Genomic DNA, 18,949 nt, shown 5'->3' with positions numbered 1-18,949 from the left:
CATACAGTTGGCCTCAGCCCATTGATCCAGCCTGTCCACGTCCCTCTGCAGAGCCTTCCTACCCTCGAGCAGATCAACACTCCCGCCCAACTTGGTGTCATCTGCAAACTTACTGAGGGTGCACTCGATCCCCTCGTCCAGATCATTGACAAAGATATTAAACAGAACTGACCCCAATACTGAGCCCTGCGGAACACCACTTGTGACCGGCTGCCAGCTGGATTTAACTCCATTCACCACCACTCTTTGGGCCCTGCCATCCAGCCAGTTTTTTACCCAGCAAAGAGTACGCCTGTCCAAGCCACGGGCAGCCAGTTTCTCCAGGAGAATGCTGTGGGAAACGGTGTCAAAGGCTTTACTAAAGTCAAGGTAAACAACATCCCCAGCCTTTCCCTCATCCACTACGCGGGTCACCTTGTCATAGAAGGAGATCAGGTTAGTCAAGCAGGACCTGCCTTTCATGAACCCATGCTGAGTGGACCTGATCACCTGGTTGTCCTGTACGTGCTACGTGATGGCACTCAAGATGATCTGCTCCATAACCTTCCCTGGCACTGAGGTCAAACTGACAGGCCTGTAGTTCCCCAGATCCTCCTTCCGCCTCTTCTTGTAGATGGGTGTCACATTTGCTAACTTCCAATCAACTGGGACCTCCCTGGTTATCTAGGGACTGCTGATAAAGGACTGAAAGTGGCTTGGTGAGCACTTCCACCAGCTCCCTCAGTACCCTTGGGTGGATCGCATCTGGCCCAGACTTATGTGTGTCTAAGTGGTGTAGCAGGTCGCTAACCACTTCCCCTTGGATTATGGGGCTTCATTCTGCTTCCTGTCCCTGTCTTCCAGCTCAGGGGGCTGGGTACCCAGAGAACCCATCTGTTTTCTGCATTTCCAAAACAGTTTCCAAAGGATACCTTCTTGCTTCTAATAACCTCCCTTACTTTGTTGCGTAGGCATGCTGGCTTCCTCTTCTTCTATGTCTTTCTTTATAATGTTCTGAGAAGTTGGAGTAGCCCATTATTAGCAAGAGGATGAAAACTAGGTTTCTCTTGAATCCTAAAGAATAGACCTAAAGGCCAGAATTTACCTTGCAGAAGAGTTTACTTTGCATCGTCCTGTCAACAGGAATTTTCTTCTCCACAATGAAAGGATTCTTTCTCCTCTGACGTTCATAGTCAATGCCAAGTTCTACTCAACCAGCAGCTGATCTGTCTCTGCAATGTTGAAAGAGGTCTAAAACTGAAAACTAGCATGGTTTTTAAGAAGAATCTTATACATATATGTGCTTTATTGCCTTTGAAAATTATTAGATAACTTTACTGTGTGCATATGTGTGTCTATATGAAAGTTAAAAATAATTTCCATACTGTCCCTTACCCCATTTTAAAATACTGCTATCCAAGCATACAGAAAAGTATGTCATTAAAAATGCATAGTGTCACTCAACATTTTATGATGGTATCTCATTGTCACCATATCTCTAATATGCCAAAGGAAAAAGATATTTTAGGGACCAAGTTACATAGTTTTACTTTTATGTGACAAGAAGAAAACTAAAAAAGATCTGTGTACTATCTCAGCTAGCTCCACAGTCCAACAATCAAAATAGTAAGGTTGTAAATATCCAGTCATTAACATACCTTAAATTGCATGCCCATTTACATACTCCTTACAACTAGCAGAAAGAAACATCCGTGTATAAAAACTAATCCATAAATTGTAATTTTAGACTTGGAGTTTTAAAAGCTATTTATATCACATTAAAATGTAAACAGCTGAGAGTATTGGTATCAGTTAGTGATACCATTTTTTTCCCAGTCCCAAATGAATATTTAAAAGAAAAAAAGTTCTGTTACATTCAAGTCTCCTTTGAGGCCACTGCAAAACTTAGATATGCAAAGCTTGTTGATTATAAAAGCTGATGTAAAATGTGAGGTTTATATTGCATTATTAGCAAGCACATATTCTTGTTTCCTGGGAAAACATGGCAATTTATGCTCCTCTAAGTGGCTGCTCTGACCCAAATACTGGGCTTAATGACCAAAGGAATAAAAAAATTATCAAGTGAGATCAAGCTAGCAAGTTGATTGATCCAAAATTTTGCTATCTTCATAGAAAACATCATGGAGAGTTACGAAATATCCAGCTCCCAGATAAAATTTTGGGCAACACTTTTTTTGTTTAATATGACTGTGGATGTTTTCAATATCTATAAAAAATCAAATTATTTTTCAAGTGCTCTCAGCACTCAAAGAGTTAGTCAACTTTACACATTAATTATGTGTGATTATTTAAATAGTATTTAACATTCCTTTAAAAAAAAGCTTCTTTTTTAACACTGCCTGCTTCAATTTATTGCTGCTGGCAGAATATGCAAGTTTCAGTAGAAGTGTGCGATTTACCTTCTACTGTTTTTATTCTACATACTTGTATCATGCCATAGGCTATCTGGCAACTTACCAAACAGTTCCTTTATATCAATCAGTTCTCACACAGAAGTCTGCAAATTTTACTATTTCGTTAAGAATTTCTTTTTCCACAACATTTTTAAAGATATCAACTTGCACATCATCATACGGAATCTCACAACACCCCGTATCAACCTTTTGCACTAGGAAAAATTACCATTTATTTCTATATGTTCTTTTCTAATTCTGAAGTACTTCTTATTCCGGATAAACCTGTCACTGTTTTCTTTTCCTGCCAGACTCTTTCAATAATTTTTTTGAATGTCTAAATCACTTGTTTTGTTTTATCCACTGTTAGTTGTTACCCCCTACATGTTTCATAACATTATTTTCCGTATTTGCCAATTCTTTTGAGAGGGAAGTAAAAAAATTGCACTGTTCAGTCAGTGAAGCCCTTTTTAGTCAGTTCAATTTTCAGTCAGTTCAAGCCCTTTTTAAACCATCTAATACCATTTACTCTGAGGTAAGTCCTTTAAAAATTGTGCATTTTTGCTGGAAAATAAGTTCATTCTTAAATACCTTTGAAATTCCTTGACCAATATTATCTACTTTATGGGATTATCTGCATTTATTTTCATGCCTTCCTATCACCATCTTCTGCTTTTTCAACACCTCCGCTTCCAGCACTGCTTTGTCGCCAAAATATTAGGTATCTCTACATTTCCTGTGACGCATCAGTTGGCAGTGGTTTTACCCTCTTTAGAGGAGTCCTCATCATGCTGCCACTGAAGTTAACACAAAAAGCTCTATAGGTTTCAATAGCACAGAATCTAGTCCTTGTTCTTTTTACTTTCTAGCAGCTGAATATGGTCCTCTAATTACATGGACAAAGAATTTACATCTGCTTTATTCTACTCTACTTACGACTCTTGTTTCTGAGTCTTTGACTTTTACTTCTTTGTACCTCTCCTAATTATAACATGACATACTATCTGGCTTTCTTTAGACCTTCTGTATGGATTTTTCTTTGGCTTAGTTTAATCTTGACTAGCTTTTTCCACCTTGACATTAGAACAAATAGGTGTATTTTGTTGTCTTCTGTAGCCTTTTCCTGTTTATATACATGCGTAGTTCTTTTAAGTCTGATATACTTTAAAGGATAAATTTTAATGAAAAAGAAATTTCTGTGCAATGGGAAATGTTTTAAAAAACATTGATAAGATTTAATGTGTATATAGCCCCTATATGTAATACAGAGATTTTAATTTCTTTTTTATTATCTTCTTCATTTCTGAGGCATTCAGAAACACTAACATTTATGTATTACAGTGCTGGGATTTGGTATGATTTCTCCACCAAAGATAATGAACTTCAATATGCTTCCTGTTGTTTAGTGTATCAGTTACAGTTATTTCTTCAGCTAACTCCTTTGTGTTACTTAGGAGTAAAGTATAGCCTTTCTACTCAGGTGCTCTAAAAAACAATTTTATTCAGTTTATCAAACATATGCTTATATAAACCATGTAGTGCTCTAAAAATTGTCCAATACATGAACAATATTTGAAATTACTGTTTTATTAGACTTAATCATCTCTGATCTCTTTCAGGTATGTACTCCATATTCTTCTGATGGCAAATAGTGAATTTTTACATACATTTCTGTTGTCGTGACTTTGTACAACGTACAAAGATACAACGTACCTGTACAACTTCACCCATTGAATTCCTTAAGTATACCACTGTTCTCTAAGCAAAGATTTCAAAACTATTAAAAAAGCAGAAAAAAGTATGTTTCAGCTTCCCTATGGACGTTTACCCAATTTGCATAGAATAAATTTTGCTTATTCCAAGTTATGAATGCTATCATTCCATACCAATTAATGCATGCATTTCAGCTCTGGGTTGCGGCAAATACAGAAGTCTGATTATTCTAAACAATTTAAACATATTTGTTAAAATAATGTCCCAAAGGAGATCAGTTACATGCAGAAAACAAATGTATGTATCACTTTACTGAAGTTAATATAATTTTTCCATTTGGTTTCAGTTTAGGTTCATCTGCTACCAGAGTTGTTATAGTTCATTGCTGGTCCAGGCTCAGCAAAACTTGAAAACAATGACTGAAGTTCAAAGTCAAGTTTGGGTTTGGTTAACTCCACAAGTAGAATTACATCCAAGATGAATTCAAGCAAAATATGTACCTTTTAGTCGAGTTCTTTGTCATAAATTCAGGAATAAACAGAATATATCTATTTAATCTTATTCTTGCAGCTAAATGTAGCACTGCATGAACCAACAACAGTAACAATTGTATAAATTGAGTAATAAAGGGCTGTCATATCAAAGTAGCTAATACGTTTTTAAATTAATTCAGATCTCCTAAATAAAACTGCGTTTAAAAAAAACAAACAAAAAACCCAGCTCAAAACAAACAAACAAACAAAACCAGAAAAAAAGGCGGAATAAAAGAACTACTTTAAGGGAGAGAAATATTCAGTACAATTTTGACATTAAAATGCACATACAGAGAGAGCACCTGAGGATTGCAGAGTAACCTTAACATGGTAATTATTTAACCTCCGATTCTTTAACTCTGGAATCTAACTAGCACCTCCAAATTCCTAAAAGCTGAAGAAAGCAACAAAAATACCTTCCAAACTCCACTATATGGCACAGCAGTGATCCACACACACATCATCTGTTGGGAATATCTTAACCCCCATCACAGGCCACTGCTACTTAAATTCCATCAGAGCGACACAAGTTGCTGCCATGTACCTGGGTCTGCCCTTCGAGGGAGCAAGCCCCGCGTTTTGCCCCAAGTGCCACACAGGTAGTGGCTGTCAGCCCAGCCGTGGTGACAGGTGAGCTGCCTGCCTGCCTCCAGTCTGTGGGCACCAGTATTCCCCTGAGAAGCCCCTTACCCCCTTTTCCCTTTTCATTGCTTCTGCATCTTCACTCGGGAGGGTGGCTGATGCAAACAAAACACAGCTGCGACTTTCTGAAGGACCTCTCGTTGGCCAAACGATGCCTAAAATTTTCAGTCTTGCCATTTGTCCGAATTTGGAGTGGATTTTTTGAGTGGACAGAAGCAGCACCCTCCTGACAATGAGAGGACTCACTGCCAAATTTCAAGCCTTTGCTCTCAAACTTGAACTCTTTAACTGATTTTGCTGAAATTCAGTATAAGGTGGATACTCGGTAAAGAAAATTTGTAACTTGGATCAATCAAAAGAAATCAGTTCCTATGAATGGTTGTAATTAGACCTGTAACTAGTAACATGACAGAAACAAATAATACAAGAGATGATTAACTTGGTGACTCATGATCTTCCCCTCAAGGAGTTGGATTTGACTCTGATAAACCTTTTTTTTTGTATCTTGGGATAAAAGTGGTTAAAAGGGGAAGGGACAATCACAAGAAAGTAACAGTAAAAATCAGCGTCAGATTTTGGCAAGCTGAATTGAAGAGATGAGGTTGGTTTTTGGCTAGGGCATCTCTAATTGTTGTAACTATTATCAGCTCAGTCCAGACATTTAGAAACACTGATGGCCACGCCTGCAAGTCTCTTTATTTTAGCCAACGGCCTCACTAGTCCACCAGAACATCCTTGCAGCAGAGGTCATGGTCATAAAGGAGATATCCAATGCTGGCAAAAAGAACTGCACTAAGACTGCTGAACTGTCAATACAGAGACCATATTTGGACACTGCACTCATTGGGAGCCAGGGTGCTCCAGAGCGGTTTGTTTGTGATGATCTGTGTTGCTAGGCAGATGGGCAGCTACAGCTTGTACCAACAGGAGCTTTTTCTGGACATGAGACTTCAGTTCCTAGAAATGAGTAACTGAAGTACCTTTAAAAAAGTTTCCTAAGAATGATAAACACTCGATTGTGAAAGTGATGGCAGAAAAATCTATGTACGCAGAAGGCAACTATACTGTCTAGGCTAATATTTTTTTGAGTTTTGCTTTGTTGGGATAAAAAATAAAAGTGAAAAAAGTTCCCTCTTTACCTGCCTCACAGTAACTAATAACAGTAACTAGCTATATGAGGCGTGGTACTAATATTCAGTAATGAAAGTTAAACGCTCCTTTCTCTTTACGCTGACCATTTTCATTCTCTCTTCTCTGAAACACCCCGTAGAATGTGGAATGACTTACCCCAAAACAAAAGATGCTCCTAATGACAAGAGCATGCACTGTTTTTTGCCAAGTTTTCTGTAAGCACTCAAGCAGGAAGGGGGCACAGTGGTGAGTGAGGTGGCCTTCAGTACTGAAGTGTGTATAAGGATGAGGAGGAATAGGACAGAACCATCTTCTCGGCTTCATATGGCAGAGAGGACTGAATGCAGACTTGGAGCGATGCAGACCGCTTCATGTAAGTTGTGAGCACTTCCCTCCTGTCACTTCTAGAGCCCCTTCATGCTCAGCAATGGTCTCTCTGCACGCTGTTGCTTGGGCATGGTACTCCTAGCACTGATAGAGGCTGTATTTTTTTTTTTTTTTAAACTAGTATTCAGGCTCCGGTCAAGAGAACGAGCTCTAGCAATCAGGGTTCAAAGATCCGTGCTGCCACCAATGAACAGTTCCTGAGTGTCTGTCTTGGGCCATCTAAAGCCTTCTTGGAAGACAGCGTTCCACAGACAAATTTTTTACCCTTCAGCTGTGCACGTTATGCACGTTTGCTAGAGTAGAGCCAGCTTACAGTAGCTGCATAGTCCACTTCCAGATTTTTTTGTTCAGGCTTTCAGTAGTTGTTATTTTGATTGCTAGTACTCAAAAACCAGAAATTTATCACAGTCCCCTGCTCCCCCACCAAGCTATAGTTTAAGAGTGAATTAAAGAACTCCCATCTTTTAAAATGAGGCAAGGGTGGTGTTGCTAGACTCTGAAGCTGGCTTGTGCTTGTAACATCTCAGTGAAATGGCTGCCCTCACTTTTTAAGACTAATGACTTTACAAAAGCATTAAAATTCATATAGATTCATGCTTTATAGATTTCCGTTGGGACTTGAGATACCACTGATGGACGATTTCTGGCCTCACTGAAATCACAGGAATTATGGTACCTGTGATCCGCATCTGTAAGAGACTGAAGCATCTCTCTCGGTATTAAAACGTGACCACACACATTAGCTGTTCACCTGCAACATTTTCCAGACCCGGTATTTCCTTGCTTCAGGTTTTTAAGACAGATTTTCTCACTGTGTACTTTACAAGGCATTGCCTTCTTAAATTTATAAAACAAGTTGCAGCCAACTCCGAGAACAGAGGCTAGAATGTATTTTGAAATTCAATATTCTGAATCATACGTATAATTGTAAGAGACAAATTCAGTCCTCGTAGATATAGGTTCGTATGACTGTAAGGCGCGCGTAATCCCCTTCAGTCTAGTCAGAAAACTGCGAAGCCTTTCCTTATCTTCCATTGTTACTGCACCAATTAGAATACGGCCCCCAAGCGCTACCACGACAGAGGAGCGGAGAGGCCGCGCCCGCAGGGGCCGAGGGAGACGCGCAGCCCGCACCGTCGCTTGCAGGGCGCCCTGGCCGGGCAGGGCGGCCCGCAGTCCGACACGAAGACCGCCACCGTTACAGAGGCGCATGACTAGGCAGTCTCTCCGACAATGGCGAAAGGCGCCTGCCCGCCCGCTCGTGGCGAGAGGCACCAGGCCCACCCGCAGGGCTCCGAGAGACGGACAACCGCCCTCCCGTGGCCTCATCCGCGCCGCCGCGCACCAGCGCGCGCCGCGCCCATCCGCGGCAACAGCTGCGCACGCGCGAGGCCCCTTCCCCCGGGCTCGACCGTTGCGGCTGAGGCGCCCTGCGCATGCGCCACCCCCCGCGGCCGCCGCCTACAAGTCCCATCAGGCCAGGCGGCGCCCCCTCGCCCACAGCGGGCCCTGCCGGCCCTCCAAGCACGCCGGGAACTGTAGTCCCTGGGGCGTGTCGCGTCACCAGCTTCTCGGCTCCACCCTCTCCGCCCCCGCGGCGGTGGCAAGGCGCCGACATGCCTGGCGGAAAGCTCTCTCCCCCTCCCCCCCGTTGTTATGACTACCAGGAAGCGGGCGGAGCCGACCGGGAAGCGGAGTCACCAGCCGAGAAATGATGCCATTGGAGACCCGGATGTTCATGGGACAGACCCCGCCTCGCCCCCGCCGGCGGAAGCGGCTGGCTGGGGAAGGACACCCCCCCCGCCTTGCGGGCCGGGTCACGTGACAGCGCGCCGGCACGTGACAGCGCGCGGCAGCCGCGATGGGCACCGCGCTGGACATCAAGATCAAGCGGGCCAACAAGGTCTATCGCTGCGGGGTGAGTGCGGCCGCGCGCCGGCCCCAGCGCGCGGGGCGGCCCCGCCCTCCCACCCAACGGCCTCAACCGACGCCCGCGCTCGTTGGCCCCCTGGCGCCCGGCCCCCGCCCCAGCCCCGCGGAGAGCCTGGCGCCGTTGCTGCCGGTCCCTGGCTCGGCTTGAGGCCGTCACCGTGGGGCCGGTCTGCCCGCCCGGTGTCGTGTCCTGGCTTTCCGCTGGGACTTGCTGTCAGCCCAGGAACGTTCCGGCTGCTCTGAGGCAGCGGGGCGCTTCCTTGGAAGGCGGAATAATTCGCCCTCTTCTGTCTCTCCCTTTGTAGTGACGGCTCTCTGCTTCGCGCCGTTCTCTGCCGTGGTGATGGGGCTGTGGCAGGGCTTGCGGGCTGTTGCTGCCATTGTGCTGGGGGAAGCTTTACTTCTGCCTCTGCTCACAGCTTTCCCTCTCCACTACCTCTGCCCTCCCCGCGGCTCCCTACGGAGAACGCCACGGGTTCCCGCTGGCCTCCTGTGGCAAAACGGTGCTCAGCTCCGGCACGTCGTTGGGATTAAGGCCTGCTTTTTGTCCTTCTCTTTCCCCTAGCTAGCGTGGCCATACCGCGGGAGTACGGCTAACCTGTCTCTGGGGAGGACGGCAGGGCTTCAGAGGGGAAGGAAGGAGCGTTAGGCCCCCCGAGACATGGCAATTTGGACTTCACCTATAGGAAGGTGAATTCGCTTCAATTGTTTATACTTGTGTCTTACAGCAGGACTGATGCTTTGATACCATATGCAGGTGCGGCCAGTTGCTGTTACAGAGTCTTGTTCCGTTTCTGTGCTCTGCAGGAAACCTGAAAGTGTCTTAAGATGTTGTTTGTACCTGATAGGAAGTCTTCTGTTAGATAAAGTACTTCTGTTTTTCACTGGGCAGGAGGCTGATTTCTTAACTTTTTTCACTGATGTAGTTGTTGATAGTGATAAAGTGATTTGGCATACTTCAACTTCTGCAGCTACTTGAAAAAATGCTGTGCCTTTTTTCATTGTGAAAGACTTCAAGCGCAGTTAGGAAAAAAAAAATCACCTGGCTCATGTTTTCGAGATTTATTTTTATCACTGTTTTTCTAGAAATATTGTGTTGTTTAAGCAGAAATTTTCAGGTCTTTTTTTTTTTTTTTTTGCTATCCAGCCACACACTTGTATTATAAAAATCCTTTTCACACACAGTTTTCCCATACGTTAGTAGTTTGGCTGTTACAGTGTATAAAGCATGTTTCAATTTATTGAATATTTTTAATGCTGGAAAACTGCTTTAAATGGATTTGAATGGAACGGTATGCAGCATCTGTTCTACAATTGCCAAATCACCTAGAGAATGACTTTCATAAAGCTAAATTATCAGTTTGTGAACAACACATCCCTTTAGTTATAGCGTCGTAGTGGTAAAGACTATTTTCTGTATCTCACTTTCACGTTGTTTGGCTAATGCGTGTTATTAGAAGGATCTTAGTTATTTATTTCAGTATCGTAATGCTGTGCCCATTTTCAATTTCTTCACTTGACTTGCTTTATATCGCTTTAAACTGGATTTTTTTTTTTTAATACAGGAAAGGGATATTTCTTCTGTCTTTAAGCTGAAATTAAATAAGATATTTAGGGTTAGTCAATCTGTCAGTATTGTTTATTTGCTTCCACTTTAACTCCATGTGAAAAGTTTTATAATTTTACATTATAATTTTACATTAACTAGGCCTGAAATTTGGAGGTCTGAGTGGCGTGAAAACACAATGACGAAAGAGCTGTACGCTAGAAGTACAACATTAATTTTTTAACAGAAATTTTGTAGGGACAGAAAGGAATACAAATCTGTCTTTGATTAGGCACGGAATGTATACAGGTTTGTGTGGGGGTTTGTTTGTTTTTTTTGTTTTGTTTTTTTGGTTTTTTTTGGAAATTCACTGATTGTTGTATACTTCAGTGACAGTAGCTATGCTAATAATACCTTTGGTCTGTGGCAACTTTCATCCCAAAATACACTTGCATCAATGCTACTTGAAAATGAAGGGATGCCTTTAGTAAAGACAATAGTTCATCCCAATGTGTATGTCTAGCTATTCATTTGAACGCAGTAGGGATACTGTGGCTAAATTATGCACTGGTATAATAGTCTTTTTGTTATGCCTATTACATTATAATACCACAAAAAATTGTGAAAACATTACTGAGCTTTCTAAGTCATAATTTGCCCAAGACCATGATTAATCCAGTATAACTCCACAGTGCCACTCGCCTCTCTAGCTATTTAATTTCTGCCGCCTTTCTTGTGCTGACAGTATTGGCTATGCAGTAAGCCAGATCAGGGAAATGGATAGTATTTGATTGGTGTGACATTCAAAGTAAATAATAATTAAGAAATCGATCTGTTGAATCATGGACATCCTTTTTTGTTTTTCTTATTAATGTCTTTTCAAGTAGAGTAGAACAGAGAATATTTAACAATCACTATCAGAATGGTCTTGTGCTGGATGGCCTACAGAAGGGAGATTAGACATAGTGGAGCAGCTCCAACAGAGCAGGAAATTGGATGAACAAAATAAAGTGGGGTGGATGAAGAACAGTCTAAAGGATATCAACCTGTGATTTTAGGTGATAATAGACCGAAGAACTGGTAATGACAATGGCCGCTAATTCTTCCATTCAAGCTCTGGTTTTGTACCTCTTGTGAGTGCATAGTCCGGGTGAAATATTCAGGGATTTTTAGCAATAAGCATCTCTCAGTCTGTTGTGTGTACATCAGCCAGCATCTTTACAACCGTTGAGTGTATTTGCTATATGTCTTTATTCCCTCCAAGAGGGAATGGGTGAGGGGAAACAGATATAGGAGAGACCCATATTTAACAAGTAACTGTTCTGAGAATCTCTTAATGGTAAATTCCATGCTTCATAAGGCCCTGAAGGTATGGGGTTTTTTAATGTAAACTTCTAGGGAAGAACTCTGAAAGTTAACAAACTTATCTTTAATTTTATTGCAGAACTGAATTTGAGTCTTGTTAGGGGAAAATATTGTTGACTGTACATATGAGAAGGCTGGTGAGTGGAGAAGACAAGGGTGTGTCTAAAGCAAATAGCTGACCAGGAAAATTAAGGCTGAATAACTTCTTTTTTGCTTTTTGTAAGGTCAGAGTGATGCATATGTTTCATTATAGGCTTTCCCCATCAGGCCAAGATCTTTAAAATTCCTCTTTGGTACTGAAATATCATATGACAGAACCTTCAAATACTGCTCCCTGTTGTGTCTTGGTTTGGGTCAGACGACTACTCATCCTGGTTGGTGACCTTGGTTATACTAAATCCAGCTGAATTCAAGCATTTTTCATTGTTGCAAAGCAATCTCCTACTCCAAGTGGAAGTCACTTCACTTCCTAAAACTTTCTTTAGTTCTAGGTGTTGGGTAGGCAACTATTTTGTTCTTTTTAGTTGATATTTGCTTCTGCGTTGTCTGTTCTTTTTTAATTGGGAGAAATTAGACACAATATTTTTAAAATAGTCATGCATCATGCAAGCCTGAGACTGTGTTCCTGCTTTTAAAAAGGAAGTTGGTTAAAATAACGTGCAGTGATAAACAGTAAGCAATTTCTGTATTCATTAATTATAATCATCAGAAACTGGAGGAACTAAGCAAAAAAGATTACTTTAAATCGTGAATAAAAACCAAGTTTGCCACTTCTTGGACCAAAAGAGTAATAGCATTGTTTAAAAAAAAATTGATAGGGGATTTAAGAACAAAAAGACAATAAAATGGATCCTAATAGCACGTCCTGTAATAGCAAAATAAGGCTTATTGCAGCAAAACTTGTTTAACAACAGTTGTTAAACAGAAGATCTGTGTTCAGGAGACTTTTTTTTTTTTTAATTGAATGGAGAATTCTTGAGCCATTGAGGCTCATTTAATAAACTCTGGAATGCTAGAAGAATGAGGGGACAGGTACAACTAATGATGCGTTTTATTTAGAAAACCTAAACAGGATGACTGGAGTAACTGTGGCAGTTAGTCTGAGATTGATAATTAAAAGAATTCTAGCCTGAAAGTCCTGAAAAATGCTTTGTACAAAGAAAGGTGCCATAGTTAACGTCAGCCAAGACTTTTAATGACAAGTGAGTCCAAAATATCCTTAAGTCAGAATTTGCCCATAAGGAAGCCTTTTACTTTTTCTAAAAAAGCAAACTAATTAGTAAATCTGAGCATTGAGGTTTTAAAGCATCTAATGACTAGTTAGTTGGGTCTAGCAGACTTTTTCTGCTGTGGTCAGTTTCTTTCTAAATAATCAGAAGAATATGTAGTTAAGATTTGCAGGTAGCTTGTGTAGAGGAATAGATGTGGAAGAAAATGATCAGGAATATTTTGTAAATGTGACTTACGTGAACTTAATGTGCATTTTTAAATTGCCGAATGTTTGTCCTTTGTCCTAAAAGTGAATGCCTGTGATGTGGAAAGTGGAATCTAAAAGGAACCTAAGGCGTCTTGTTGGTAACCAGCTGACCTTGGACTTCCATTCTACCTAAATAAGGAAAAGCTTAATCCATAGATGTATAGTGGATATCAGATGGAACTAGGGAAATGTTAGGCATTTCTGTATGGCATTAGGTATTATGTCCTCTGGTGTTGTCAACACCTCAAAAATTGTGATGACAGATTTCAAGTGGTCTTGAAAACCTGCCTTGTGGTTTGTTTGTTATTTTTTCAAAGCTACCTTGCATTTGAGAAAAAAAAATTAGGCTGATTTTTCTTATCAGGGATGCTGTCAAGTGATTAGATACAATCTGAAAACACATAATAATATCTAGCTAAAGTTATTTTTCTAGCTCCTTAATGTAGCAAACAGACCTGACAGTGTAAACAGTCAGGTTGGAATTAGTATATATTTTGACACTAAAAGTAATTTTCCCAATAATTTATGGGACAGTATAGTGTGTACTTTGATCCTTCCAGTCTTTACATAAAGTTTATAGATACTGAATAGCTGTCTAGTTCAGTCAGAAGTCTAGATGTGACTTAGGACTCTTGAGATGAGGTTCTGTGATGAGTGTTGTGCACCATTTCATGTTACTGATTGAAGATCGTTCCAAATTGTCCTCAGCCAGACTTGGGTAACTAGCGAAATGAGGGATTGTGCTGCTGAGTTCAAGATGAAGCAGGTGTTCATCGTAGTTGTGACCTTGAAAGTGACTGAAACTTTGAAAGTTTCAGTCTTCCTGGCAGTTTCATGTGCATGTCTGAATGGTAAGGAGCTGACAACAGAAAGCTAAAAAGCTTGTTTGGAATCATGAACCTGGGACAGTCTTCTCACAAGAATGTTTTGTTTGCAGTTTAGTATATATACCTCGCTTCCCTGTCTGCTTCACATAATACACTGGCCTTCCTGTGGATGGATGCTCTGTTTAGATGAATAATTCTGTGTAGAACTGTATTAGCTTAGTTCCATCTTGCAAAGTTTTGTCATCACATGGTGAAGCCATGCAGATTTCCTAGTAAGGGAGAAGGTAAAAAGTGAGTAAGAGGAACTGATTGTAAGTTACTACATTGTAGGATTAATTCCAGTGGTGACTTTCTCTATGCCTTTAATTTTGTAGTGTTAAAGGTAAATGAACCCCTTTTGATACAGACTGAAAACAGTACTAGTTTAGTATTAAGTGATGCCATGTTACTTTTACAAATGGTACATGTTTGCAAATGTTTTGCAAAAGCAAAGTTTTCACATAAATTGTGTGCTAACTGTGAGTATTTGAATATCTTGGTAAGCTTATGTTCTTTTATTTGTATTTTTTAGAAGGATAAGTATACTGACAGCTTTGTATTGGTTTTACACAAAAAAGGACAAAGTAGCTCTTCTTCAGAAAAGACTTCCCCCCACACATCATACAGAAATACAATCTGATTGCATATAAACAGTTGTAAGTAAATATTACAGCATCTTTTTCATGATACTTCCCTCTCCCCCACCCTAGTGACCTTTAAAAGTTTTTGTTAGAAAGTGGTTTTGAGGTGTTCTTTCATTTCTTAAGAAACATTGAATGTGATAAGAAAAATTAGTATTTAACTTAAAGTCATTCTTCTCCTTTCTGCCCCAAATACGTACACCTTACTGTGTGAAAGTATGTAGGCAATAGCTCTGGAATAGGTTGTTGCTGTGTGGTGGGAGACTGTTCTCATTTATTAAAGCAGTTCATATGTTCAGGATTGTCCTTGCTTCTTATAGTTCAGCTGTACTCATTTTTCAAAGCAATAACCTAATTGCTTGTACTAATTAAAGCCTGTTAGCAAAGCAGTACAGTATTTAGGTCAGCTTTTCTTCACTGTCCTTTTGTGCTTGTGCCTCCTGTTCCTGGCATTTCCCAATTGCTGCAGGTCCTCTTTTCAGACTTATAGCATGTCAGCCTTTGTTGTGATGCTTGATGTTCTACTGCTGCCCTGTTCTGCTTTAAACCGCCTGACCCATTTTCTATATTGTCATCCTGTACCACTAGTAAAGACAAAAGGCTGGCAAAATTCAATAACGTCTGTCAGAGATGTACATAACTAGACTGGTTTTAACTGGTCGAGTGTAGAGTGGGCAGTCTGAATTATCCTTTGGTTGGAGTGATCTGTAATTTGGTGTCTAGTTTGCAAGCCTGGTGAAGGTGCAGAGAGCATTACCATTGAGCAGAAGAGAAGGTTAGCCCCAAGAAACTTTCTTCAGGTTCTCAAATCACTTGCTGCTATTTCCAGATGCGTATGAATGTTTGACGTGGAACTCGGGATTGGCGTGGATTCTCTGTTGTAGGAGAGGGAAAGGATAAACTATGGGGTATGTAAAATGAACTGTATGTTGCTCTCCTGCAGTTAATCTTTTTTTCAGTGTTAGAACTTCTACGTTGATACTTCCAAGATGCAGTGTTCTTGTGCAAATACAATTTTGTAGACAAATCATTCTTAATGGGATAACTGACGCATCTCTTGAGTCATACAACTTGTGCCTTCGATTCAGATACACTTTTAAACTATTTCCCATGTAGCATGGAATTTGCTTGTGTAGCAGAACAACTATTTATTTGTTTATTTATTTCAGATCTATTCTGCTCCACTCTTGAGGTGAGTCCTATCCTCAGCTTGGCCATTACTTTTACAGTTATGCCTTCTCTTCCATCTCCCATGGCTGACCACCCCACTCTTCCTATAAAAATTCCTCCTGGGATTTCATTCTAACATGTGAAATTGAACTTGTCTATTACCAACTGACCTGATAGTTTTTTAGGAGGATATTTTTCATCTTCGTGGAGAGGAAGATCTTGAAACTTAGCAAGAAATTGAAGCTCAGATTAGTACTTCTGCAAGGAGGAGGACAATATTTTTAAAGAATAAAGAAAACAAACTAGAAGTACGGAGGTCTCTTCCTCGCATTGCTTTCATTATCAGTATTTGTCTTTTCTGACAAGGTTAGACTGTTCTCTGGGAACAGTTTTCTTGAGTTTGAAAATCAGTTAGCATGCTGTCTGAGTAACAGCTGTAGAAGAAATTTATTTAAACAAATGTTTTCATGTTGTCTTTTTTCCTATTAGGAAGTTCTTTCTGGAGTTGTGGTCATAACAAGTAAGGACACAGTCCAGCACCAAGGTATCTTATTAACAATGGAAGGATCAGTAAATCTGCAGCTTAGTGCCAAAAGTGTGGGTGTGTTCGAAGCTTTCTATAACTCTGTCAAGGTAAGACCTGTGCAGGTTAATATTTTTAGCACAAAATCTTTGTTTCTTTTCTGAAAAGAAATCTTTCCTTAATGGCTTTCAGGTAGTTATAGCACTTCATGGTATGTAAATGATAGAAAGCAGAGAAATGCTCAGCATTATCTAGTGATATCTGATGACATTTTGGGGAGGAACTTGCACTGACTGGAGAGTTTTCTTTAGGGCTGAAATACAGTAACATAAATAGTATGGTTGCATTGAAGGACCATGATTTAAAGAAAAATAATAAATTGTGTGGGTTTTTTTTTTCTTCTTTTAAAGTGACTGGGTTTAATTAGACTTGTGTGCCAGATCAGTCACTATCACAGTAGTTTCTGCGGAGGCCATCAAGGTTCTGTGTTACTAGGCATGACACAGGACCTGCACAGATTCTTCTGTGGAGTATGAGGCTATGCATAGACTGTTTGACTGCAGAGCTCCTGGAAGGCCTCTGTACTGCTCTCCAGGTTTGGAAGTGTGGGGTTTGGAATCTAGCAGGGCAAGTTATCTCAGACTGCACACGAACATGGCTGTACTGATTGAAGCAAGACTGGCTCTATCTAGATGCAGTATAGCTACATTTGCCAAACAGTTTGCTTAAGTTAGGATAGCCTCGGTGCAGGACCTTTTAACGTCTTCATTTTTATCATAGTTAATATGTTTACAGTATGAATAATCTGCCCACGAATGATTGAAAAACAGAAAAAACAGTAGAAGCAATAGATTTTTCTTATTCCTGTCTAGTAGAGGGAAAGTAATAGTAAAACTCCAGAGAGAAAAGAAGTGTAATCTTCAAGCAGGCTTCCCCAGTCGAATCATAGTTAACCATTGTTCCAGTGAGAGACTAGCCCTAAATACAGATCTTTAGGGTGGGAAAGGGCTGAGGAGAAGGTAGGAGAGAATGGCTAACTGCTCAACTGGCACACATACTTGTTGATTCCTGCTGCTACTATTTAGGGTAGTAATTTAGAAAATTAAACTCCACTTTCCAAAGCGCTTGAGACTCTGCTGTTTAGCTCTCTGAATATGTTTGGTCATTAGTATGATACAGCCATAAAATAGAGCACAAATTGTTTTCTTGAGGAAATCATTGAAAGAAATACTAAATATTTCTTTTCACTGTAAGACAGGAGAGCTGTGTGTTGTGAAGAAATACCTGAGTTTCTGGAAGTTCAGGAAGTCTATTAGAGTTTAGTGGATGTTGTTGGTTCTTGAAATGATGGGGCTGTCACTCTGCTTCAACCTAAACCTCTTAATATTTATCTTTGCAGCCTATTCAAATTATTAACAGCACTATTGAAATGGTAAAACCAGGGAAACTTCCCAGTGGCAAGACAGAAATTCCGTTTGAATTTCCATTGCATATGAAGGGGAACAAAGTTCTGTATGAGACATATCATGGTGTCTTTGTTAATATTCAGGTAAAGTAGTCATATCTTTAAAGAAAAACTGAACTTTTGTTATCTGCAGAATGTATTCTAAAGCATCTCTTATTCCATGGAAGCAGAAGATAAAGTTTTGTGATAAAGTTTCCTTTTCATAGTGCAATATGTTTTCTTTTCTCAATTTGAAGAATGAGCAGAAAGTTAGAGATCCTTTGAAGTAAGTAGCTTTTAAGCTTCCCTTTATTAATATAGCATTCTTCTGGTGTGTACTGTATTTTCTAGATATAATTTAAGATAAAAAATCATGATGCATGTTAACCTTTTAAGTACTAGTTTGTAGGTAGTTTCCAGTTGCCTTTTTCAGTTCCAGTTTCTAGGAGTCAACGCTTTCCACAGGTGGTAACACTTCTTAAATGCGGCAAAGGAACCATCCTGAGATCTCCAGAATCCCATCAATATAATGTTGGTTTTAAAATAATGTTGTGATGTCTGTTCCCTTTTTTTTTTCCAGCAAGTTTAAGCTTTTCATTGGAAATAGTTGATGGTAATGAAACTGATCAGATGCAACATGGGATGTACAAGAGAGAATTAAAAGCATACTGGAAAAGAGGGGCTTTGCATTGAGAAAGGATAAAATGTATTTGCCACGCTTGTTAAATCCTGTACAGTTCTCTTACAGGGTGATGTTTTCATCTAGTTCTGATTTTATTGTGAAAGAAGTTGCATTTACCATTTTATAGATAATCTATATAGTAGTACATACCCAGATACAAGTGTGTGTACTGTTAACCTAGTACCAGTGAGACTTCGTTATCATAGTAGACAACTGATTACTGCTAATAATATTTAAAAATGAAGTGTACTGACTTACCAGATCCATTTTAAGACACAGGGATAAATCCTACAGGAACAAAGCTATCTAGTGTTCAGAGTCTGTTCTCCTGCGTTCATTTGAGAAGCGTCCTCTAATGTTGTGGTTTAACCCCAGCCAGCAACTCAGCACCACCCAGCCGCTCGCTCACTCCCCACAGTGGGATGGGGGACAGAAGTGGAAGGGTAAAAGTGAGAAAACTCGTGGGTTGACATAAAGACAGTTTAACAGGTAAAGCAAAAGCCA

General features: G+C 40.3%; 1 protein-coding gene across 10 annotated transcripts in view; it reads left to right on the top strand.

Moving 5' to 3' along the window:
- Window positions 1-8,488: 8,488 nt before the first annotated feature.
- Window positions 8,489-18,949, top strand: part of VPS26C (VPS26 endosomal protein sorting factor C) — a 28,943-nt gene continuing 18,482 nt past the window's right edge. For 2 of the 10 annotated variants that reach the window (XR_012677089.1, XM_075172579.1), the window contains exons 1-4: window positions 8,635-8,717; window positions 15,456-15,534; window positions 16,286-16,429; window positions 17,719-17,868. Coding sequence is in view for 4 of the 10 variants with exons in the window: in XM_075172579.1 (XP_075028680.1) it covers window positions 16,355-16,429; window positions 17,719-17,868 (225 nt within the window). In the remaining 6 variants the exon portion in view is untranslated. Of the gene's footprint in view, window positions 8,718-9,296; window positions 9,422-15,455; window positions 15,535-16,285; window positions 16,430-16,729; window positions 16,915-17,718; window positions 17,869-18,949 lie in introns of those variants that run through there. The other 8 variants (XR_012677088.1, XR_012677085.1, XR_012677082.1 and 5 more) reach the window with 8 other exon arrangements.

Source organism: Calonectris borealis, chromosome 1 (assembly GCF_964195595.1).
Source record: "Calonectris borealis chromosome 1, bCalBor7.hap1.2, whole genome shotgun sequence".
Lineage (NCBI taxonomy): Eukaryota > Metazoa > Chordata > Aves > Procellariiformes > Procellariidae > Calonectris > Calonectris borealis.
Note: the sequence above shows the minus strand (reverse complement) of the source record. Positions and strands in the feature narration are given on the sequence as shown.